The following is a 26,599-nucleotide window of genomic DNA, read 5'->3' on the forward strand; positions in this document are numbered from 1 at the left end:
GTGAAGGAGTTGCCCACTGCTCCTCCCACCTGGTGACCCCAAATTCCTCCCCAGGCACATCCTGGCAGGCCCCCAGCTCCTCAGGCTCCCGTGCCTGTCGGTGCTAGGGGAGGGAGCTGGCCTGAATTCCAGGCCTCACTGCCCTGCCTGGGGAGGGGAGTTGAAGGAGGGGTAGGAAAGAGGAAAGGGAGAGAGGAGGGAAGAGAAGGGAGGGGGGAAATGGAAGAAGAAGAAGAGGAGGAAGAGGAGGGGAAAGGGCACAACCACTGAGACCAAGACCCTCTGAGTCACCCATGCAAGAAGAATCAGCCTCACTGTCTCACACGTACACAGCCATGTGCACACTCAGAGACACACACACACAAACACATTTATACATACACAAACATACTTATGGATGCATGTTTTTTCTGTGCTTTCACTGATGTGCACAGGGGTATACACATATGGTCACATGCAAATACACACACATACATACCTACAGACATACACAAATACACACAGACACACACACACACAGACTCCCCATCTTTCAAAAGGACTCATTCTACAGAGATAGGGCCAGGGAGCTCTGAAGACCCGCCACAAACCCCCCTTTCTCTGGTGTCTTCCCTGCTCAACTATTTGTTAACTGTGCCACTTTCGTTGAGTTGATCCCCTTCTCTGGGCCTGAATTTTCCCCTCTGCACATTGAGGGGGTTGGCTTGGATGGTCTGTAAGACCCCTACTAGTTCTGAAGCTCATGAGTTTTACTTCAATTCCCCTCTCTGATCCCCCTTTTCCTCTTATGCAGAAAGCAGATGAGGCTTCCTCTGGAACCTTTCTGTTCAGGCCCTTCCCCTGGAATTGCCTGGAATGGTCCCTTTTCCCTTGTCCCTGGGGTGGGTACCTCTCTTCCTGCCTCTGGGGTGGCCCCCTGTCCCCCTGCCCTGGAGAGGGTGCCTATACTCCAGCTCCCCTCCCACTGGGCTGGGTCCCAGGGGTGGGCCAGGTCTCACCTGTGTAGCCAGGGGAACATAGGCACCGATAGCCATCCACACGATTGACACAGGATGCCTCATGCTTACAGGGCCTGGATGCACACTCATCGATGTCCAGCTCACAGCGTGGGCCTTGGAAGCCTGGCACACAGTAGCACAGGAAGCCACCTGGACCGTCCACACAGAGAGCCCCATTCTGGCAGGGGCCTGACATGCACTCATCTACATCTTCCTCACACAGAGGACCAGTCCATCCTGGAGGACAGAGGCAAGCAAAGCCGGCCCCTGCTGCGAGGCAGGTGGCCCCATGATGGCAAGGCTGTGCAGCACAATTCCCAAGACAGCCATCCTCCCCACAGTCTATCAAGCTGCAGTTGGGACCCCAGAAGCCAGGAGGACAGTGACAGGTGTGATTCAAAACCCCTAGGGCTGCATGGCAAATCTGGTTCTCGGGGCAGACCTGCTCAGAGCAGGCATAATAGAGCTTCTCACAGAAGGTCCCTACATAGGCCACAGGCTCCGTGGGACAGACACACAGGAAGCCACCACTACTAGTGTTCTGGCAGGTGCCCCCGTGGGTGCAAGGGTCTGGAGCACAGCCACTGGGGCCTGGAGAGGACCAGGTTCCTGCAGAGTAGAGAGAGAAAACTATGTATCAGAGAGGGAAGAGGCCTTCGAGATCACTAAGTGCACTGGGAACTGAGGCCTTGAGAGGACTGTGACTTGCCCATGGCCACAGGAAATAAGAGTCAGGGTTCACAACTGGCTCCCATAACCCCTCACCCTGACGTCAGGCTTTGGCAGCCGCAAAGATGGGTCAGGCTGGGCTGTGTTCAAATCCACAGCTGGGCCAAGGGGTCCCTAAGCTTAGCACTTCCCCACCCCCAGAATCCTTCTGTCCTCTAATCCCTCCTCACCTCCCACCCATCCTTTACACGACCACAAAACTCAGCATTGTTCCACACAGATCTGGGGAGTCCCCACTGCCAGCAGAATAAAGTTCCAATCTCCCTGTCTGGCATTCAAGGCCTTTCATAAGCTGGAGCCACCCTACCTTCGCTACCCATTCCATACTCCAAACAAAGCAAAAAATTCTGTCTCCTCAAAGACACCCTGTGCTTTCCCGCCTTTGTCTTTGCTCTCCTTGTCCCCTCAGCTCAGAATTCCCTTCCTCCCCTTCTTTGCCTGTTGAACCGCTCCCAGACCTTTAGAATTCAAATCAAGTATCACCTTTTCCATCAAACTATCAAGGGATCCTGGTCCGTGACAACCTTCAGGCTTGGTCCTCACATAAGCATTTTATTCTGCACCTCCCAAGCGGACTGACATATCATGGAATTGTGAATTATTGCTATCTGTACCTGTGCCTTATTTTTTTCAATTAGACTGTAAGCTCCATGGGGCTAGGGCCTCTGGGATTTAGACTCTGTACTTCCCCCAGGGCCTAGCAGAGCTCTGTACACCTCAGGAGCTTCAGGAAATCTCGTGGTCTATTATTTTATAAATACCAGGGCATGAGCAGGGCAGAAATATCTACAAGCCAGAGTTAAGACAGGACAAAATGTGTATACACTACAAAAAATGAGCAGGATAAGGAAGACCTGAGATTGTCTACACTCCAAAACTGGGATAGGACCAGGTGTATCTACACTTCAAATGTGGGGCAGGACAAGGATCATTTAAACCCCAGAGCAAAACCCCAGTGCAGAGCCAATACCTGCTCCAGAGCAATTGTAGGGAATGTGGTATACTGGACTAAAAGCCAGGAAGAACTGGGTTCAAATCCTGCCTCAGGCACTCATTGGCCATGTTGTCTCGACCAATTCACTTAAAATCTCTAAGCCTCAATTTTCTCATCTGTAAAATGGAGACAGTAATACCTATAATACCAACGTCACAAGAGTTTTTCTGATGATCAAAAGAGGAGACGCCTGTAGACTATTTTATAACCTCTAGCTATTATTTTTTGTTCAGGAGTAAGTCTGTGTATTTGTGATTATACATTTTGAAGTGAATATTCCTTTGTAAAAGGTCCACTGTGTTGCATACAGATTTGTTGTTCAAGTCATTTCAGTCATACCCAAATCTTCAGGACTCTATTTGGGGTTTTCTTGGCAAAGATACTGGAGTGTTTTGCCATTGCCTTTTCTGCCTCATTTTACAGAGGAGGAAACTGAGGCAAACAGGATTAAGTGACTTGCCCAGGGTCACACAGCTAGTAAGTATCTGGGGCTGTATTTGAACTCAGGTCTTCCTGACTCCAGGCCCAGTGCTCTATCCACTGAGCCACCTAGCTCCCCTCTAGCCATTATTATCATATCCCAGACCTGAAGCAGGACCAATAATTTCTGTCCCCAAAAATGGGATCTCAATCCCAGAACAAGATAGGATAAAGGGATAAATAAATTTCAGAGTCTTAAAAGGATCACAGAGTTAAGGAGGAACTGGGCCACATCCACATCCCCAAGCTCCCATATAAAGTAAAGGGGCAAAAAAAAAAAACCCCAAATAAATGAAAATAAATTTTAAAAAATAAAGTGAAGGGGCTGTAAATAAGATTGTCTCTGAGGGGCCACAGAGTTCTAGATGTAACATAGGGTAGTGGATAGAGTCCTGGACTTGGAATCAAGAGGACCTGAATTCAGATCCAGCCTCAGACATCTACTAGTTGGGTGAACGTGGGCAAATCACTTAACTTCTCTCTGTGCCTCAGTTTCCTCATCTTTAAAATGAGGATGGCAAACTTGTTGGCTCTAAGATACCCTCCAGCTCCAAAGTTAATAGAAAAACTGGACCTGGAGTTAGGAAAATATAAATTAAAATCCTGTCTCAAAGACTTACTAGTTGTATGACCTTAGAAAAGTCATTTAACCTCTGTCTACCTCAGTTTTCTCATCTATAAAATGGGCTTGTAACAGTACCTATGTCCAAGGGTTGTTGTAAGGATAAAAAGAAATAGTACAGTTATCTCTTCCATATGGAGGGGGTCAGAGGGACTGTGCCCCCATGATATGGAAAATTCACATAAAATTTTTTGGTGTTCCCTTTGTACCAGAGAAGAAGTCTGAATTATTATGGTAATTAAAAAATAACATAGGGGGGCAGCTAGGTGGCATAGTGGATAGAGCACCGGCCCTGGATTCAGGAGGACCTGAGTTCAAATCCGGCCTCAGACACATAACACTTACTTAGCTGTGTGACCCTAGGCAAGTCACTTAACCCCATTGCCTAGCCAAAAAAAAAAAAAAAAGATAACATATCAGGGCAGCTAGGTGTCACAGTGGATAGAGCACTGGACCTGAGTTCAAATGCAACCTCAGACCAAACACTTGACACTTAATAGCTGTGTGACCCTGGGCAAGTCACTTAACCCCAATTGCCTAAAATAAATAAATAAAATTTAAAATTAAATGTTTTTTTAAAAAGATAACATAAGTTGACATAATACAATACTATACATTTATTCTATGCATTTCTGTGTTTCTAAACTTTTTCTGTGTCATCTACTGGTCTTTCCATGTTATCTGTGGCTTCCACAGAACTCCCAAAAATTCCCATTTAGTTTCTTATGCAGAGGTTTCTATGATATAACAAAACAAGGTGGGGAAAGTCTCAATGTCTGTACTTGTAAAGTGCTTTGTAAGCCTCAAAGCACTATACAAGTGTTAGCTATTACTATCATGATTCCCTCATGGACTTTGCTCCTGACCCCCCACCCAGGTCCTGGCTTTCTATGTGGGATAAGGGGGAAGGAGTCTGGGATGGACTTTCGAGGGGGATTTTTGTAGTCGTGGATGTGAACAGCCTCCCTCCTTCCTCCCTGGACACACTAGTTCCTCCAGGAGCCTCCTGTGAGGCCCTGGGAAGGGGAGGGAGTGAGGGGAGGCCTTCGGGTTGACCCTAAGAGACAGGCCTCTGACTTTGAAGCTCTGTCTCCTGCCAGGAGCCGCCCCGGACCCTCAAGAGAGCAGCAGAGGAGTCCAGACAGAAAGGATCTCCAATTTCATAGAGAGATAGAGTTGCCAGTTCTCCTACTTCCACAAAGAGAAATAATAATAATAACTCCAACTTCTCTAGCATTCAAAACATTATAAAGGGGTTTTCCCCACCAGAGTCTTATGAAGTAGATCATGCAAGGATGTCTACTGAACACAGCTAGGAAGCAGAAGCACAGCTGGTTCTTAAGATCCTAGGTCTGGAGCTGAAAGGGGCATCAGAGGTCATCCAGTCCACCTCCCTTATTTTACAGAGGAGTAAACTGAGGCCCAGGAGGCTTAAGCAAAGTGCCCAAGGTTATGTAAGTAGTGCCGGTGGGATGATATGAACCCAGATCTTTAGCCTCCAAAGCCAAGCATCTTTCTCCTGTATCTCACAAGCCAAGACTGCCCGAGAGCCTTCCTCCCCTGCCCTCCCAACCCCATGCAGCAGGTCCATCCTGGGAATGGTTCCCTCTCTGCAATGGGCACAGCTCACTTCAGATTTCCCTCTCTTGGGGGTTTGTCCACTTCTGAGTTCCCTATGCAGGGAAGTTCTCATTTCTTGGACAATAATTTGATACTTTACCTCGGTTTCCAAGCTGAATGTTAATTTTGTCACGTGAGAGCACTAATTGCCAACTCTTAATCGGCACATGGCTCTCCATTCTGCTAATGGCTTGTGTTTGGCTGACTGATCTAGGAGAAGCAGGGGGATTGAGGGTGTAGAAAGAGCAGTGGATTGGAAGACAGGAGACCTGGGTTCTAATTCCAATTTATGTTAGCTTAGCTGTGTGACCTTTGGCAAGTTACTTGACCTTTGTCAGTTTTCCCATCTGCCAAACGGGTTTGACATCCCTTACACTACTGACCTCATAGGCGTAATGTAAGGGAAATGCTATATGAAGTGTTAAAAGCTATAGAAACAGGACCTGTTCTGATTCTTTCTTTTCCAGTTGTCATCTCATTAGATGTTCATAATATTCCCAGGAGGGAGACAAGACAGGGCTTATTATCCCCATTTTTCAGATAAGGAAACTGAGGCCCAGGAAAGGGAAATGACTTAGACTTGGGACCAGAGCCCAGATTTCCTGCCTCCCATTCCTGAACTCTTCTCTACTCTGCTCCAGGACCAACTGCTCCAGACTTCCACCCTGGGACTGTCTTCCCTTCTCCCTTTCTGCCTCCCCCTCTCTGCCCTGAATTCCAGGCCCTCGTTTTCTGCCTGAGTGCCTGGCATGGAGGGAGGAAAGAGCTGACGTTGCTGAACTGCTGGGCATACCACAGAAGCTGCTCTTCCCCATCCCCCAGTCTAGAGTTCTGACTTCCTAGGAGAGATGAGGCAGCCTTTCCCATAGGCTGGAGGTGAGAGGAGGGATTGCTGGGACTCCTTCCTGGGGGCTAACATTGCTGAAGGCTCAGAGATGAGCCAGGATCCTGGTCCAGTTCCCTAGGACCCAGAAAGAGCTCCCAAACCTTGAGTGGAGCCCTGGAGAGCAGAGAGTTATACTCACAGAACAACCATTTTTTTTTAAGGTGGAAGGAACTTTAGAAATCATCTGATCCAAATCTCTTCATGTTATAGATGAGAAGGCTGAGGCCAGAGAAGGGAAGGTGACTCATTCAAAGCAATAAAATAATTAGTGGCCTAGCCAGGACTAGACTCCAAGTCTCCTAAGAGTCCAATTCCAGTGCTCCTTCTTCAGTGAAAGAAGGTGCATCCAGACTCTTCCCCTCTGGCTCAAGTATCTTCAAGGGACGGATGGACCAGCAGGCCTCTGCAATCTGCCCCAGCCCACCAGCTCTGCTCTGTTGCCCTGCCCTTACCCCCCAGCCAGAGATGTCATGTAGACATTAACCAGAGGGCCTGGTCCCTCAGACTTCAAACCCTTAGCATTCTGATAACTCTCTGATGCTTCCCCCACTCTTCTCATTCCAATGGAGGGTCAGGGGCCAGAGGCCAGGGCCTGGATTATCAACCATGCTCCATCTCATACTAATGGAGAGTAAGGGTAGGGGGCAGAACCCTTGGTGTTACAGGAGAGAGGGAAGGTTGATTGGTCATGCCCTAATAGGGACAGAGAGACAGAATGGCAAGTAATAATGCCCTTACAATCTGACATTTCTACAGCCCTTCCCACTTTCCAAAGAACCTCACATCAATTGAGTGTCTAAAGAGGCAAGGAGATGTTACGGAAAGAATGCCAAATCGGGATTCAGGAGATGGCAACTCAAAAGCCAGCTCCCACAGTTCTTAGCTGTGTGAGCACAGACAAGTCACTTAACCCATCTGAGCCTTGGATTCTTAAACTACAACACTGAAATAATTCCTCATAGTAAGGAAAGTGCTTTAGTAAACCTAAAGTTCTGTGTAAATATGAGCTAATCGTTATCTATTCAAATAGGCTTTGTTCTAATACATTCTGTATTCTGAGCCAGAATAGATCTTAGAACATAGACTGTTAGAACATAGAACACAGGAAGGCTAGAGCTGAAAATGACCCTAGAACATAAGATATTAGAGCTGGAAGGGACATTAGAGCATAGAATGTTATAGCTGAAGAGGACCTCAGAACAAAGAAGGTTAGAGCTGAAGGGACCTGAGAACACAGAATGTTAGAGATGGAAGGGACATTAAAAGCAGTTAGAGCTGGAAGGAACCTTAGAATATAGGATAATAGAATCTTAGAATTGTAAGAGACCTTCCCTGGAAATTATCTAGTCCCATCCCAAGCAGGAACTCCCCTTTAAACAACTGAGATGTTAAAGGGTCATCCAGGCCCTGCATGAACAGGGATTGACAATGAGGTTGAATTCCCTGCCCATTCTAATTCTGAACTGCTCTAATTGTTAGGAAGTCTTCCCTTTTATTAAGCTGGTCTGACCCCAGTAACTTCCACCTATCATAGGCTCTTAGGGATCATCTATAGTCCAAGGAATCTTAACCTTTTTTTGTATACTGTCTGGTGAAGTCTATGGGTCCCTTTTCAGAATCATATTTTCAAATGCATAAACTATAATTCACAAAATTACCAAGGAAACCAATGATATTGAAATACGATTATCAAAATATTTTTCAAAAACAAGTCCAGCGCCCTCATTTTGGTCCACCGATTGCTGTTACAAAGTTTTTCCTTCTAACACTGAAAGCTGCCTTCTGCAGCTTCCCCACCCCCTGATCCAAGTTCTGGCCTCTGGGGTCAAGTAGAAGGAGGGTAATCAATCCCTCTTCCACATGACAGCCTCTCAGATATGTGAAGACAATGATACTGCCCCTCCTCAGTTTTCTCTGCCCTAAAGTAAACCTCACCAGTTCTTTCATTATGTGCATTATCTTAGAGTGTGAAACAACAGAATGGACACCCAACACTTCAGGTCTGTGTTCAGCCCCCTACCCCTATACTCCCAGTCCCTGGGGGCCCTGGGATAGAGGCCCTGGACACCATTTCCTTCTCCCAAAAATGAAGAGACACTGAGATAAGCTGGCTGTTTGCTTGGACTTCAGAGCCAAGGGCTGGGGAGGCTGGAGAGGGAGGGTGAGGGAAGAGGGGGAGCATCCCTGGTCGGCTGGGATGGCCAGATCGGGAGGTGGCCTGCTGCCATGACAACAGATCTGCATGTGCTTACATTAGCAAATCCCTTGTGACCTCTCCACCTCATTCTGCCTGACCTGAGCAGGCCACAGGATTAGCAGAAGGGCTTGGCCTGAGCCCCAACCTGTCCCAAAGCCTGAGGTGGGGGAAGGGGAGGCCTAGAGGCCAGAGCTAAGGCAGAAAGGCCAGAGGGTTTTAAATCTGAAGGGAACCCTCATCTACTCCACAGTCTGGGGGAAAGCACCTTGGACCTGGAGTCAAGAGATCTGAGTTTCAGACACCTAACAGTTTACACGTGATCCTATTAAGCAGGTCACCTAGCCTTAGTTTACTCAGCTGTAAAATAGGATTGATAATACTTGAATTACACAGGACTGTTTTGAGGCACAAATGAGATAGTGCATTCACAAGTTCTTTGGGAATAAGACACACAAATGCAAGCTATTATTATTTTGTCTACAAAGAGCAAGTTCCTCCTCCTCCTCTCTGAGTCTCAGTTTCCCCACTTGTAAAACAGGGGTAACGGTACTTGAGCTATCTGCCTCACCTGGTTGTTAGGAGCAAAGGGCTGTAAAACCTTAAAGAGATATAGGAATGGGGGCCATTATCAGCATCTTCTACACAAGGCTTTTGGAGCTAATCACTACTGATTGTTTGGTCTTTCTGTTGTAGTGAATACATTAAATAAGATTATAAAAATATCTTCCCCAGGAATAAAGGTAGCCCTGGTCAGGCCAATGGAATACAAGCCAGTGAGAAGAAGCCCATGACCAAAAACAGACCGTTGGTTTAAAAACCAACCAGGATCCAGGAATGGTGAAAGCAAAGACTGTGACACATGAGAGTCAGGGGATTGAAGAACTTTAGCCTAGAGAAGAGAAGGCTTAGGAGGGGACATGATAGCAGTTTTCAAGTCTTTGAAGGTTGTCCCATGGAAGAGACTTTTCCTGCTTGGCCCCCAGAGTACAGAGCTAGGAGCAAGGGGCGGACATTGCAGAAAGGTAGATAAGGGCTCAATGCAGGGGTGGAGAGCCTGCAGCCTCGAGGCCACATGTGGCCCCCTCTAGGTCCTCAAGTTTGGCCCTTCCACTGAATCCAAATTTCACAGAAAAAGTCCCCTTAATAAAAGGATTTGTTCTGTAAAACTTGGACTCAGTCAAAAGATCACACCTGAGGACCTAGGAGGACATATGAGGCCTTGAGGCTGCAGCTTCCCCACCCCTGGCTCAATGTAAGGAAACTACTTCCTAATAATCACAGCTATGCCAGAGTGGGATGGGCTATAGAAGAAAGTAATGAGTTATAATGAAATGTAATGAAAATAATGAGGTGTATAAGTGGAGGCTGGCTGACCACTTGTTAGGTACCTTCTTCCCTTAATCTTCCACCTTGTGCTTTCCCAGGCTTCCTTCAAGACTCAATACAAATTGATGAAAAATGCTATCTACCTCCAGAAAGAAAACTGATGAACTCTGAGTGCAAATTGAAGTATAATTTCTTCACTTTACTTTTCTTGCTTTTTTTGTGACATGGCTAATATGGAAATAATGTTTTGCATGATTTTGCATGTACAATTGACATATTGCTTACCTTCTCAATGGGTGGAGGGGAGGGGCTGGAGAGAATTTGGAACTCTAAGTTTTTTTTTTAAATGAATGTTAAAAATAAATGAATTTGTTCTCTTCACCCCCCCAAAAAAAGAAATGCAAACATAAAAAAAATTTTAGAGACTCAGAATTGACCCTCTCTGCAGGAAAATGTTTTCCCAATCCTCAGCATAGCTGCTGGTGCCTTCCCTTTGAGATGAGTTCCTATATACTCCGTATATATCTTGTATGTACCAAGTTATAACCTTGGTCTCCTCCACTGAAATGTGAGCTCTTTGAGGGAAGGGATTGTTACTATCTTTCTATGTATCCCCAGTACTTAGCAAAGTTCTTGGTGCACAGCAAATGCTTGATAATAAATCCCTGTTGACTGACTGACTGACCATATGGGCTGGACTAAAGACCTCCGATGTCCCTCCCAACCCTGATATTTTGTGAGCTTTTTCAGCCTCAGCAACTTATGAAACCATCCAAAGCAAGGAAGAAATTGTGACCCATGTCAATGAAGAGAGTGTGAAATCAGAGCTCTCTTAAAGAGTTGAATTATAATAATAATTCCAACTCTATAGCTCTTTCCAATTTAAAAAAGCACTTTCTCCACAAAAACTCTATGAGGCAAGTAGTACTAGTTTTACTATGTACACTGTCCCAACTGAAGTTCAGAATAGGAAATAATGTACCCACACAGCTGTTAAATATCAGAACTGGATTTGAACTCAGGTCTCATGATGCCAAATCCAACACTCTTTCATTTAAACCATACTGTCCCTCAAATATATCAGCCAGGAAAGATAAGGTTGATGTAAAACTTCTCTGATATAAAATTTAAAATATACCAATATGGGGCCTAGATCTGTGATTTCACCCTTTGGCAACTCCTACTTATAAACTTGCCACTGACGTAGATTGGCAACTAATCTCTGATTGGTAATTTGAAATATTTCTTGAAGAGATATCAGAGAGATTAAGTGACTTGCCCAGGGTTATATGGCCGGTATGTGATAGTGGCAGCCATAGTATCATAGATTTAAAGATTTAGAACTAGAAAGGACCTTAGAGGTCATTGACGATTCCTTATTTTGCAGATGAGGAAATGGAGGCCCAGTGAACTTAATTGTCTTGCCCAGGGTCACACAGTCAGGTGTCTGAGGCAGAATTGGAACCCAGGTCTTCCTAATTCCAAAGTCTGATGCTCTGCCTACCATACCATGCTGCCTCTTACATCTATATATATGAAATAAAGTCAGTTCTTCAAAAAGTTAAAATTAGTAGCCCAAGAACATTAAAAAGAACAGTAGATATGATGCAACAATGTAAATGGAAAGAGCAACTATGAAAGAATTCAAATCAGTGCTGCAAAATTAGGAGGTACAAGAATGGCCCCTAAGAAAAGATAGAAGGTATCCCTCACCTCAACTCCTGTGCAGAGGTGGGTGGTCCATGGGTGCGCACTATTGCATATATTTCCAGACTTTTAATTCATTGATCAGTGTTGCTGGGGTTTTTTTTTAATCTTATTTTTCTTTATAGAAATATTGTTTGTTATACAGGATGGCTCTATGGGAAGGAGAAGAGAAGGGACACTGGGTGAAATTTTTGCCAATGTAAAGACAAAAGTTATCAATCATTTTTTAAGAATAGCATTTCTGCTTTTAAAAGTTGCTAATCCAAACATGACAAAAGATAAAAATGGTAAATGTTGGAAGGGCTGTGAATTGATTCAGCTTCTGGAAAACACTTAGGAATTGTATTCAAAAAGTCACAGGAGTGTACCTTTGATCCTCTGATATCACCATGAGGCAAGGAAGTCAAAGACAGAAAAAGGTCTCATATGCATCAAAATTGTCATAGGAGAGCTTTTGTAGTAGCAAAGAATTTTAAACAATGTGGGTGCCCATCAGCTGGGAGGCAGCTGAGCAAATCACAGTACATGGATATAATATTGTTGTTGTTTGACTATACTGTCCCTGGGGTTTTCTTGGCAAAGATACTGGAGTAGTTTGCCATTTCCTGCTCTAGTGGATTAAGGCAAACAGAGTTTAAGTGACTTGCTCAGGGTCGCACAGGTTTCTGAGGCTGGATTTGAACTTGGGTCTTCCTAATGCCAGGCCCAGTGCTGTATCTGCTGAGGCATCTAGTTGCCCAATGGAGTATTACTGTGTCATAAAAAAGCGATGGATGTGAAGAATTCAGAGAAACTTGGAAAGACTTCTATGAACTGAAGCTGCATGAAATGAACAGAGCCAACAATTCACAGGATGACCACAATGCTATAAAGGAAAACAACAGCTAAGCACTTGAGAACTGAACACAGCAGGGAAATGTGGCTTCAGAAGGCTGAGGACTCAGCAAGCCTCCTCCTGCCTCTTGACAAGGGAAGTGGAGTGTGGACTACAAGTCACAGTGAGGTGTAGTGTGCCCTATTTGATTTGATTTTTTTTTTGCTCACCTTTACTTGTTTCCAGGGAGGGTCCTATGGATGGGAATTGAGGCTAGATAGTGGAAAGTGATAGCAATAGAAAAAAAGAGTGTCAACGAATTTCTTTTTAAAAGGTTGCCAACACCTGGCTTAATCCAACCACCTGAGGAGGAAAATGAGGCAAGGAGCAAGAAACTGATTTGCCCATTTTCACACATTAGTAGCAGAGCTAGGACTAAAATCCAGGCCTTTGGCCCCTGCCTTGCATGGTGCTCTCTCTACTCTGGAATTACAGTAACACCTCACCCTCCCTGTCTTCCACTATCTGCACCTTCATCCACCTAGAACCCCTGAACACTGGGAGTTCACACCCCATCTGATTTATATAGGACTCACTGGTCCACTGACTGTTTCGAGCCTCCCAATGAACCTGTCTGAGAGGACAATTCTGATTGTTTTTCCCTTTCCTTCAGTAAGTAAACTGAGGTTAAATGACTTGTAGGAAACAAAGCTAGGACTTGATTTGGGAGTCAATGCTCCTCTTGTCTCTAGTAAAACCATACTGTCTCCCACTGATGGAGATTACCAGGTCCAGGCACTAAAATCCTCTGCTCATAGGAAGGTCAACCCACAAGGCCCATCCCACTTCGAAAGCTCCCAATCATTCTTGTAGATCACTCACTACAGCAGTGGACAGAGCACAGGGCCTGGAGACATCATGAAATGAGTTCTAATCCAGCTGCAAACACTCATCCCTATTTTTATAGTTGAGGAAACTGAGGAAGACAGAGGTAAGTGACTTGCCCATGGTCACACAACTAGATAAGAATAGCACCTACCTCTCAGGGTTGTAGTGAGGACAAAATGAGATAATATTCGTAAAGTGCTTTAGCACAATGCTTGCACAAAGTAGGTGATTAATAAATGCTTGTTTCCTTCTTTCAATACTTCTTACTTCATGCAATTCTCATCCATTTTCTCCTATAGATTTTCCATAAAAGATCCCACATGCTAGAGTTCTCTCTCTTTGTCTCTCTCTGTCTCTGTCTCCGTCTCTCTCTGTCTCTCTCTCTCACTGTTCAAAGATGCCAGCCAAATATCTGAGCTGCCCATCTGTTTTCTTTCTAATGCCACAAGGTCATCCTCTTCAAATACCTATCATACATCTTTTCAATGAGGCAACAATATACAGTGAAAAAGTCATTGATTCTGAAGTCAGAGAACTTGGGTTCCAATCCCACACCTGACCCCTTACCACTTGTGTGATCTTGGACAAATTACTTAATCTCTCAGGAGGTTGGACTAGACTGCCTGTGAGGTCCTTCCAGCTAAATCTGTAATCCTTTATGCTAAAGCCTAGGTCATAATTGGAAATAGACAGTAGCTTCCTGCTCAGCCTATTTACACACAGTTTGCACATACTTCTAATGAGTTTTGTTATCCAAAGCTTATTTCCAAGCCCGAATGCAGTTAGAAGAGAAACAGAGGGGACTGCTCCCTCATAACATGACGAAGTCAAGCTGCTACATAGGATCACAGGCCTAGCTCAGAGATCATCTAGTCCAATCCCCTCATTTTACAAATGAAGAAATTGAGGCCCATTGAGGTAAGGTCACACAAGAAGTAAGCAGTCAAATGAGGGATTTGAACTCAGGCCCTCTGACTCCAGAGCCAATCCGTTATTACCAGCGGTTATCCTTACTAAGTGGCAGTTAGGTAGCACAGTGTATAGAGTACCAGTCCTGAAGTCAGGAAGCCTCATCTTCCTGAGTTCAAATCTGTCCTCAGACCCTTACTAGCCCTGTGATACAAGTCATTAACTCTGTTTGCCTTGGTTTACTGACCTGTAAAATAAGCTGGAAAAGGAAATGGCAACCCGCTCCAGTATCTTTGCCAAGGAAACACCAACGGGGTCAAGAATAGTCAGACATGACTGAAAACAACTGAACAACAATCATTACCAGTGCTAGGCACAGAGAGGCCTACAGAGGCAAGGAGATAATGAAATTTGATAGATTTCAAGGGACTCCTTCAAAGAAGATACTAGTTCATTTTTGGCTCTATATTCCCAGCATGGTGCTTAGCACTTAATAAATGCTTGTTGATTTATTGATTGAAGAAGAGACAGGAAATTTTGCATGAGAATAAATGGGACTAGCCTATTCTAAAGAATCAGTGTGGTCCAGAGAGGTGAAAGAGTACTGATTCTGATGTCAGAAGTCCTGGACAAACTGGATGCATACCTTGGTCAAATCATTCCCCTCTCTGAGTCTGTTTCTCCCTCTGTAAAATGGGGATTATATATGTATATATGTACCTATGCACATATATACATATACAGATACTATATATACATACATACATATATATACACACATACATATATATGTATGTATATGTATATGTATATGTATATGTATATGTATATGTATATGTATGTGTATGTGTATGTGTATGTGTATGTGTATGTGTATGTGTATGTATATGTATATGTATATGTATATGTATATGTATATGTATATGTATAGTATATGTATATGTATATGTATATGTATACGTATATGTATATGTATATGTGTATGTATATGTATATGTATAGATAGATAGATAGATAGTGTTGCAATTCCTACATTGCAGGGAGGTCAGGAGAAAAGCCTTTTGTAAACCTAGATATGTGAGCTACCATTACAATCCAGGACAGTCACTGAAATTGAGTTTGATGGCCCTGAGTAACCAAGGAAAAGTAGAAGCAATTCAGTAGGGGCAGCCTGATGCCAGGGATAGTGCCAACATGGATTCAAATCCTGCCTCGGGCACTTTCTAGCTGTGTGGCCCTGCAGGCAAGTTATTTAACATTGAATCTGACTGAGTAGTGTCCAGTGGAGACCACAGCGAGTTGGCCCACTGGGAGCAGCCTGGGCCAACCGAATGACATTATTAGAAGACATCAGTGGCCTTCAGCACTAGAGATATGGCTGGGGGTGCATGCTTAGCAGCCACAGCTACTGCAGACCCAGAAAATAAACTTCTCAACACCAAAGTCCTTGGCGCTGTCAAACAGTTCAACGTCAGAGATGAGTATGATTTTATCGGTAAAAATTACATTAGAGATGAAGCATTATCACTTGCTTTGCTGCAGCATCCTAAGGACCATGGGACCTTTGCCTCTGACTTGAAACTGCAACTTCCTATAGATGTTATCTCCCCACATAGAATCAGAGCTCACTGAGATCAGGGAAGGTCTTTTTTTCACCTTCTGTTCGCATCCCCTACACTTAACACAGTACTTTGCATCTGGTAAGCACTTTTCATTAATAGTAAACCTTTTCATTAATTCAGTTCAGTTTCCTTATCTGTAAAATAGGGTTTTATGAGGCTCAGATGTGGTCACATATCCATGGTGCTTTGTTAAGTAATTTACATAGATATACAAAATCCCTTCCTGCTCTAAATATGGGCTCCCAAAGCCCCCAGGATGTTATCTACTTCCCTGTGTCTATTCGGGTAAACTTTACTAACTGCTTTCTCCGACCTCTCAGTCTGGTATCCTCCTTCCCTACTTTCTCACCCCAGGAGCCTGGGATTGGGGATTGGAAGTGAAAGGACCTCACGTCCCATTGTGTAATGGCATCCTCCCCTGGCCTGGCAGATTTACAGAAATACTGTGGGCTTCTCCATGGAAACTGTTCAGGCCTCCGTGGTGAGTGTGAGGGAGGAGGAAGGAGTCTGCTGGGGAAGAGAGCCCAGGCCCCAGCTCAGAACCTGGAAGGCTCCAATTTAGGGGCAAAGCCTAGGCAGACAGATGCCCTTGGTCAAATGAATGGGATCCTGGAAAATCCATCATACCAGGGCGGGAATCAGCTGGTCCATCCGCAGGGTTCAGAGCCTACCCCAATGCCAATACCCCTCACCTCCCATGATCAGAGAGAGATGAACAGATAGCCTCCAAATTCAGCTTCCCAGAACCCCGCTCCAAAAAAAATCTAATTCTAGTGCTGTATTTGTTTGTATTTGCTAGGTGGTACAGTGAATAGAGCGCAAGGCCTGGAGTCAGGAAGATTCATCTTCATGAGTTCAAATATGGCTTCAGACACTTACTAGCTGTGTGATCCTGGGTAAGTCACTTAACCCTATTGCCTCAGCTCTTCAACTATAAAATGAGCTGGATAAGGAAATGGCAAACCACTCCTGTATCTTTGCCAAGAAAACTCTAAATGGGGTCACAAAGAGTCAGACACTGACTCACTGAAACAAATGAATAACCACAATACGTATACGTATATACCTGCATGTGCATTGAGACAGTATGTGCTTATATGTACGTATAGCTAGGTCTGGGTGTGTAAATAGCTATGGGTTTACATGACTGTGTTTTAGTATGCCCATGACTACATATTGACATGCATGTTTATCCATGAATGTGTCTTTGTTTATGTGATTATATTTATGTGTGTGACTGTGTATATTATGGGGAAGTGTCCATGTGGGTACGTGAGAGAGACTATGTAATTTTATATATGATCACATATCTACATACATGTATGTATATGCCTATGTGAATAAGAATGTGTAAATGTGACTGTCTCATTCATGAACCTATACCTCTGTGACCATGTCCTATGCATATGATAATAAATAAGAGACCATTACATTTCAATAGTTCTTCTCGGTCTGTGCAGTGCTACACAAAGATTTACAAAGTGTGTCTAAGATGTTTATTTTTGTAAGTTTATGTCATGGGGGACAGACTTGACTCTGAGAGGTCCCTAGGTCATTGAAGACCTAGGGACCAGAGCTGGAAGTGAGCCCAGAACATAAATTTATGCCCTGGATGACTTTAAGCAGAAAGGAAAAAGGCCCTTTAGCCTACAACTTTCAACTCTTAATTCCTCAGGAACCTCAGAGATGGGTTGGGACCAGTTCAGGTCGTATTATTAGCCCAGAGACCAGAGTTTCCACAACCTCTCCCTCAACCTTCCATCCAGCTTTCTGGCATGTACCCCCCCACTCCCTCTCACCAACGATGGAAGGTCGAGGGTGGGGGAGGGAGGAGGGATGGTAAGGACCAGCTAACAGTGGTTTCCAGCTTGGCAGCTGTAGCCATGGTGATCCAAACAAAAGCTACTCAAGGCCTGGGCCTCCCTGGTTTTCCCTCTTCAGGGAAGAGAAATTCCAGGCCCCAGGAGCCAGCTCACCAGACAAAAGGGGGAGGGGGATGGGGGGAGTCAACTTTGCTTCAAAGTTTGAATGCTTTTCTGAAGAGAAAAGAAGCCCTTAATGGACAGGGGCCTTGTCAAGGGGCTCCAATCAAGCTCCAGACCTAGATGGGGGATAGGAAGGACAAATATAGTTTTCACTGGGAGGAATGGGGGGAAGGAGGGATTGAGTGCCTAGGATAGTATCTATGACTCTATGTGTGATTATGTGAAATTATGTCGGAGTGTGAACATGACATACATGTGTCTGTATGACAGTGTACAGCCACTTAAGAGACAGTATGTGATTACTATTGTGTGGTTGGGTATGAGCGTGTGATTCATGATAAAGGGAACTGGACAGAGGCCCCCTGAGTTCCACGTAACTACGATCTCCACAATATTTCTGAGTATCCACCCCACCTCCCAGGACACACGGAGCTTCCCAGGATTCCCCCCCCCATACACAGCTTCATCCTCATCCTGGGACACTTCCCCTACCCTAGGCCTCTTCAAAGATTTCCATCTTTCCTTTTCCAAGACTAGGGGAAAGAAAGGAAAAAAATGTTTTCTCTTTCCCTTTTTCAGAGGACTGTGGAGCCCAGGAGATAGAGCACCTCCTCCCTCCATCAACTTGTCTCAGCACACAACACCCAACAATGTATACTATGCTGAACACCCCACAGCTTGGACCGCTTATCTTACATCTCACATCCTATACAACAGCCTCCAAGTAAGGCCCTGAGAGAACACCTAATATACATATGTGGCTCACAGTCACATACACCAAAACTTGTTCTCCTCTCCACTTTAACCCAATCTACACACACACACACACACACACACACACACACACACACACACACACACACACATTAAAGAGTGATGTGCTGAAAACGACACTGGACTTGCAGTTCAGGAAGAATTTTGTTCACATCTCACCTCAGACACACTAGCTATATGACCCTAGGTAAACCATTTAATCTCTAGGCCTCAGATTCTTCATCTGTAAAATGAGGAAGTTCAACTGAATGGCCTCTGAGGTCCTTATTGCACATGAAGCCCACAACTTACCACACTACACAACATCTCACAATTCATCTGCAAATAACACTCCAACTTGTGCCACATATAGCCCCCCAACTCACACAACCACAATCGCCGCATGCCCCACCACCTAGGCTGCCCCACAAGTCGAGATCAAACACAATACCTCACAGAGGATCTGCCCACCCCCCACCACTCAAAGCAGCACACAGCCCTCACCCCACAGATAGATAGACAGATCACATACCGTCTATTCACAGTTCCCTCCCCTCACCTCCCTACACCCCCACATCCACACAGGACAGCTGAATTCACCCCAGTACACTTAATAGTCTCGAAGTGCACTTAACCCCCTCCCTTCACCCTATTTCCAACTCATACTCAATAGGGCAGCTCACATCTCCAGCAGGGCACAGAGAGCCCTCTAACTCAGTCCAAAACACAACAGCCACTCAGGTAACCAGGGTAAGGGGGACCTCCCCATCCCACCCCATCCTACTCCTTCCACTATCCCTCAGCCCAGCCTCCAGCAGGATCCCCTATTCCACCTCCGCCGGTGCTTCCAGTAGAAGTAGGTGCCTGTACTGGACACAAGTCTAGACACCCCTCCCGTACCGCACTGTACCCGGTCACCGCCTGAGCCCATGAAGCCACAACTCACCCGAGGGTTCCCGCGACAGCTCCTGGGGCAGAGTCTGGGACAGCGACAGGGGCAGTGACAGGGGCAGGGGCAACAGAAAGAGCAGGAGCAGGAATAGGAGAAGGGATCGGGAGCGGGGATCAGACCGCTCCAACTCCATCACCTGGCTGGGCTGGGGCGCTGGGGCGCTGGGGCTGGGGGCTGCTCCTGGTGGCTGGCGGGGCCCCGCATGGTTTGGGCTCCCGGGCCCTCGTCCCTTCCCCCTCTCTGCCTTCCCTCCCTCTTCCCGTCCCTTCTTATCCCCTCCCCCCTTCTCTCCCCTCCCCCTCCCTTTCCTCCTTTCCCCCTTCCCCTCCCCTCCTCTCCTGTCCTAACCTCACCACCACCCCCTTCCCGCCCCTTTCGGAGAATAGACCGGCACTAATTCAGTGGACGTTGTCCCAGCCCCTCTGCAGCTAAACCCTCGATGGAGGGAAGAGAGGAGAAAGATAGAGACCCAGGCCAGCCCGGGCTCTGGGGGAGGGGAAGGGGAAGGAGAAGAGCATCGAGAGACAAGGAGGGTGTGCAGGGGAAGGCTCTTCCCAAATCTCTCTACTCTTAGAGACAAACTTCTAAGGCTCGTGAGGTGGGAGCCCAGGTAGAGCAGCACTCTCTTCCTCAAAAAACAAAAGGGCTAACAGATCTTCATTCCAGGGGCTCAGGCCTCCTAAGGGAGAAAAGCTGCCTTCTCCCTTCCCTCTGGAACCCTGACTCCAGAACTCCAAGTTCTGCCTGTGAGTGTCTTCTATCTCTCTGTCTCCGAATGAAGGTTTAAATCTGAGTATGAACCCTCCAAGTCACTGTCTCTCCATCCCTCAGTTCAGGACCCCCTTCGATTCAATTCCATTGAGGCCAACATTCATTTATTAACGGTTCCTACAGAGCCAGGCTTGTGCTTGGCCTGGGAAATCAAAGAGCCCTGGCCCTCCCCAAGCACAAAATCTTGCGGAAGGATTATAGGATTGAGAATAAGAAGGGCCACTTAGAACAGGAGTTCTTAAAACCTTTTTGTGTCATGGACCCCTTTGTCAGTCTGGTGAAGCCCAGGGACTATTCTCAGAATAGTATATGTGTTTTTAAAATTCAAAATGAAAGGAAGTGCTAAATTACATTTAGAGATCAGTGAAAATAAAGATGAAATTTTTTTCTATCGGTGTTAATAGCTACATTGAAATCTAGCTTCGGGGTCCATGGACTCCAGGTTAAGAACCCTTGATCTAATGTAACCTCCTCATCTTATGTAGAAGGAAACAGGTCCAGAAAAAAGGCTACAAATAACTACTGAACTAAAATAGTCTATGAATACCTAGGTGAAGAGCTACCAGTCAAATGCTATGAAGTGTCCAAGGAAGGAAACATTCCCTATTAGAGAAAATTCACAAGTGGCAAAGAAAAAAAAACCCAACCTACCCACAGGATGGAGTTAGAAGGGACTTTAGAGCTCACCTAGTTTAATCTCCTTATCCCTTCCCCTCAACTCCTCTCCAGCGTCTTTCCTCCCCACCCCTCCACTTTCATGGAGGAGGAAACTAAGGCACAGAACAGGGAAGAGATTTGCCCAAGGTCACACAGATACTAAGTGACCAAGCTGGGACTTAAACCTAGATCTTCTTACTCTGAAACCAGTGTTCTTTAGCCTATACCAGGAGGTGGCCTGGGAGTGGGGCCTTGAAGAATGGGGGGTGGGGAGAGAGGAGCAAGAATTCCAGAGACTTGTAGGCAGACAAGCATAAAAGGTGGCCACCCACACAGTATTTGTCATTCACTGACACTTGCCATGAGTTGTCTTATGTCCTAAGTTCTTTTCCTCAGGTGTGTCTCTCCCCTTCCCAACTAGGCCAGTTGCTTCTGGAACCCTGTCTCTAACCTATGTTACCCTCCCCACCTCAAACTAGTTCTGAATGAAAGCAGGAAAGGGAATGGGAGGGTGGGCATATGCCAGCCTTTAGAGATGCTGCTTGTAGAAGACAGTGAGCCCCAAGGCTTAGTGGTGGGGAGGGGGAAACAGGAGTTGAGGTGCCAGAGACAATAAAGGCCAGGGTGCTGACCCTCTCTTCTGGGTCCCAGTCCTAGTGCTGGGGCATATTCTGAGGGTTAAGGGAAGGCCTCAGAGCACCTGGGTTCAAATCCAGCCTCTGATACTACTTGTGGGACTAAGGAAAACTAAGCCTCAGTTTTACTCATCTGAAAAATGAGGGGGTCGGACAAAATCACCTCTGAGGTCTGCTCCAGCTTTAGGACAATAGAGCTAGGATCTGTCCTAGATTGGAGAGGCCAAATGGTCTAGTCAAAAGCTTTCTGGGCTCTGCCACTGATTCAATAAGCAGTGGCGGGCAAGTTACCTGACCTTCCTGAGTGTCAGTCTCCTCATTTGTAAAATAGGTATAACTGTATGCCTGTGAAGCCTGGACAGTATACCAGCACCATGCCAGGAAACTGAATTGCTTCCATTTAAATTGTCTTAGGAAGATTCTGAAGATCACCTGGCAGGGTAAGACACCAGACACTGAGGTCCTTTCTTGAATTAAACTGTCAAGCATTCAGACTCTACTACAAAGAGTGCAACTCTGATAGGCTAGCCATGTTGTTCGAATGCAAAACATGAACGCTAGACAAAAATATCATTTTATGGAGAACTCACACAGGGCAAGCCTTCATATGGTGGTCAGAAAAAGTGACACAAGGACACTCTCAAGGTCTCTGTTAAGACCTTTGGAATTGATTGAATTCATTGTATGTCATGGGAGACAGTGGCACAGGACTGCCCAGCAAGACATGCCTACATCAGAAAAGGTTCTGTGCTCTATGAGCAAAGCAGAATTGAAACGGCTCAAAGGAAATGCAGGATGCACAAATTAAGAGAATCCACCCCAAATGTTCACTTGAACTCTTTGTGTCCGACCTGTGGGAGAGCATTCCGAGCTCGTATTGGTCTGATGAGCCACAGTCGGACACACTGAAACCTGACTCTAGTCTAGTGATGTCATTTTGGTCCTCTTGGAGAACAAAGGACAACAGCCATAATAGCAGTCATATTATCTATCGGGGTGGGGGTGGGGGTGTTGGGAGACTTATTTCAACAAACATTTATCAAGGATCTATTGTGTGCAGAGCACGATGCTATACTAGGCTAAACTGAGAAGATACCAGATTTAGATAAGACTGGCCCCCTGGAGCTCCCAATTTAGCTGAGGATAATTCACAAACACAGATAATTGTACCATAGCACTTCCAAGCTCCTTAATTTCATTTGTCTGAGTCTGAAGATCAGCAGTCTTCTAGAACTCAGCTGGTGGTCTTCCAGAGCTTATGTGATCAGAAAAATTAATCTCCTGTCCCCAATGCGGGAGAAAATGAGCCTCAGACAACAGTCTGCCACCCAACTGTACCTGAAGCCTTTGCCAGGTTGGTAGCACCTGCTGGGTGAAGCTTGTCCTCCAATGGCATGGCTTCTGAGGGCCTGAAGTGACTGCCAAGCCCTAATGAGGAATGAGAGGAAGACATTCGTGAAATACAATAACATATGGAATTAAGGGTGTTTCTTTCCTGGAGAAGAGAAGCAGGGAGGGGGTGTATGTGGGTAGGAAGACATGAAAAGCTCTTGTGTGGAGAAGGGATTAGGTGTGCTCTGTTTGGCCTTAAAAGACAGAAGTAGGAACAATGGATGGGTGCTACAGAGAGAGAAATTTAGATATGCTATCAGGAAAAACTGCTAACCTTTAGAGTTGTCCAAAAGTGGAGTGGGCTTGACTTGGGAGGCAAGGGAGAAAGGGATTGAGGGGGAGGGAGAAAAGGGAGAGGGCTTCCCATCAACATCATTCTTTAAGAAATGAGTAGATAAGCATTTGTCCCCTATGTTGTCAAGGTGATTCTTGCCCAGATATGGCTTGGATCAGATGATCTGTTTTATTTTTGTATCCCTAATACGTTGCCTTACACACAGGGAGAGGGAGGAGGACTACCTTTGTGATGTTCCTAGAATGGGGAACTGCTAGGTTAGAAACTCCTTTACCAATGCTGCAGCACCTTCTCTTTGCCTTAGAATCTTGGAGAGCGGCCTAGGACATTGGGGTGTTAAGTGGCTTGTCCAGCACATGTCAGGAGAAGGTACTCTGAGGCCAGCAGTCTCATCACCAGGCCACTGATGCCTCTGTCTTGTATATAGTAGCTACTTAATAAATGCTTGTTGAAATGAATTGAGATCATTGGCAGAGGAAATACTGAAGGATGGATGCTCAAATTCTCCAGAAAAGCAGAAGATACCAGCAGTTTTGGGGTGGGTGGAGTGAATCACGGACTGTATTACTACTTTCAAGAAAAGGAGAGAGACCACTACATCTAATGACCTTCATACCTACTTTTGCAGGTCTTTAAGAGAATCACTTTTTCCTCTGGATGCTCTCAAAGTCCTTCTTAGAATGGGATTGCCAGAACAGAAAACAGTTCTACAGGTGTGGCTTGGGCAAGGATCTGTTTCTGCTTCCTTACGCCTGGAATCTATGCCTCTCTTAATGCACCTCCAATAGCAAGTTAGCCTATTTAGCGGGTAGGGAAGGGAATAAGCATTTATTAAACACCTACCATGTGCCAGGCACTGTGCTAAGTGCTTTGCAAATATTATCAAATATTTTACAAATATTATTATAAATATTAGCCGATTATCACATTTTTTACTCCTATCGCATATACAGACCACTAAAACATGTAGATCTTTTTAAGACAAACTCTTATCCAACCATACTTTCCTTGTCTTGTCCTTGTGAAGTTGATTTTTTTAAAAATAAAAGTGCAACTGCATTTATCCCTTTTAATTTCATCCTCAGACCAAGGTTCTTGCCCATCAGGACCCTTTTAGATCCTGATTTCTCATCTACTCCTAGATTCTAGGTGTGGTAGCTATCCCTCTAAATTCGATAATGTGTAGCTGCTTCACAGGGTTATTGTAGGCAACAAGGAAGGATTTTTGCAAACAATATTCTCCAGCAGGCTGCACCTTCCCAGGCACACAATTGATCCAACATTGCACAATCTCCCAAGCAAAACCCACAACTGCTGAAACTACCCCGCAAGAAAAAACTGATGGATGAAGAGTGATTATTGTCCTTACTACAATCTGTATTTGGATGGATGGTCTATCAATGCATTGCCAACAGACAATGAGCTGGGGTAGGCCCAGAATTAAATAGTTGGAAGAGAGAGCAGACAAGCTGGAATACATTTGGGAAATGGTGTAGCACTTTCAACCATCCCAACCCGCTCCCCGAAACAAAAATCCATCTTTTTCCCATCAATAATGTCCTATTGATGATGTATTTTAACAATCTCCGAAGAGTCAAACTTGGATGTGACCAGAGGATCAGTGAACAAATGTAGAGTAGATACAAGTAGCCTGCAGTATAATGCCAAAAAGGACTTGCACAGAAGAAGTGGTTAAAAGATATTATCTAGTTCTTCTTTTACAACATGACAAATGTGGAAATGTTTACTATGATTATACATGTATAACCTATATCAGGTTGCTTGTCATCTTGGGGAGGGGGGAGGGAAGGGAGAGAAGGAGAAAAAAGTTTGGGACTCAAAATCTTATAAAAGTGAATGTTGAAAGCTTTCTTTACGTGTAATTGGAAAAAGTAAAATACTATTAAAAAAAAGAAACACTAATCGGCTTAAAAATAAACAAGCAAATACTTGTTGGTTGAAAAAAAAGATATCATTCAGAACATATGATTGGAAGAGAAGGCGGGCTGGTTGTATAATGAGAACTAGGGTAACAGGAAAATGCCTCAAGGGCTGCGCTGATGCTTCCATCGGTTGGAAAGGACATGGAAAACAGTCTATATAGGCTAAAAAGGCATATATATGTTGAGATCTGATCCTTCGAATGAATGTAGATAAGATTTTTGGTTACACTGAAATATTGATTAACAGAAGCACAGACCTTCAAGACAGATGGCAGTTAAAGAGGTCACTTCACTTGGCAAGATCACACAGCAAGTAACTATCTGTGCTGCCTCACCCCACCCTGGCCTTCTTCCCAAAGTGGGACCAGTCCACAAGGTACCTCCCCTAACTTCCTGACCTCTAGGAGAATTCTAGAGGCTTGGAGGGGGAGAGGTTCTCCGAGCTCTACTGTTATCTGTCCCAAACAAAGATCCTTCCTTGAGAATAGACAATCTCAGGGGAACAGAAGTCTCTCCTGAAGGCTGCCTTTTAGCACCACACCTCCCCCATTGCAAGGAGAAAGAGGAAGCCCCTAGGTCCAATGACCTTCAGGCGCCCCTTTGTGGCCACATTTGAAAATAGTCAGAGGAGTTGGCTTGGAAGGGGCATAGAAGTTACTGTACAGGGTATCAGGAGATCCTGAGAGAAAGTTTAGGAAGTGTGTGTGAGGGGCAGATAGTGTTTGTGGGTGAAGAAATTAGTCCAGGAGAATTGGGATTCAGAAGGGTAAAGGACTCTAAATCAGACCTTTACTGTGTCCTGGACCCCTTTAGCACTCTGGTGAATCCTATAGACCTCTTCTCAGAATGTTTTTCAATGCATAAAATGAAACTCATAGTATGACAAAAGAAACTAATTTTATCCAAATAATGCATTTTCTTCCCATCTAATTTCACCATCCCGCAAGGTTAAAACCGTGCTCTAGAAGAAAGAGGGAACCTAGAAAGAGAAGGGAAGCCAAGAAGGAGAAGTCAGCTTGCTTTTAGACTGCTCTTGCCCACACTAGCTGGCCATTCCTTCTCCCCAGGCATGGCAAATTTTCCATTTCTCCAAAAGTGTCAGACCTGCAATGTCTCCTTTCATCAGGTTTATGGAACCTGGGTGTGAAGTGGGGAAACAGAGGAGAGCTATAAGGGTAGTTATAAAAGTAGACTTCCCCAAAGGAGAACACCAGGGTCTTGATAAAAAAACAAAGAGACAACTGACACTCACAGGCAACATAAAACAGACCTACCCTTCCCCCACCCCTGGGTTTTCTCCTCTTGTTCTTTGGCATTAATGTGAATCCCAACCCAGAACTGGTGGACTGTTGGTCCCTTTTGTATCTCTAATGAGGAAAGGGAGCAAATTCTCTGTGAAAAGAAGGGGTTAAGTTCGGTTACAT

The 26,599-nt window shown here is 45.2% G+C and overlaps 1 protein-coding gene across 1 annotated transcript in view; it reads right to left on the reverse strand.

The window, feature by feature from the left end:
- Positions 1-19,695, reverse strand: part of CRB2 (crumbs cell polarity complex component 2) — a 45,187-nt gene extending 25,492 nt beyond the window's left edge. The window contains exons 1-2 of the mRNA XM_020967580.2: positions 19,477-19,695; positions 999-1,607 (exon numbers count right to left, since the gene is read on the reverse strand). Of these exons, the coding sequence (XP_020823239.1) occupies positions 999-1,607; positions 19,477-19,615 (748 nt within the window). The 5' untranslated portion in view covers positions 19,616-19,695. The remainder of the gene's footprint in view (positions 1-998; positions 1,608-19,476) is intronic.
- Positions 19,696-26,599: the final 6,904 nt, after the last annotated feature.

This window comes from Phascolarctos cinereus, unplaced genomic scaffold (assembly GCF_003287225.1).
Source record: "Phascolarctos cinereus isolate Bilbo 61053 unplaced genomic scaffold, phaCin_HiC Scaffold_2;HRSCAF=192, whole genome shotgun sequence".
In the NCBI taxonomy this organism is placed as follows: Eukaryota; Metazoa; Chordata; class Mammalia; order Diprotodontia; family Phascolarctidae; genus Phascolarctos; species Phascolarctos cinereus.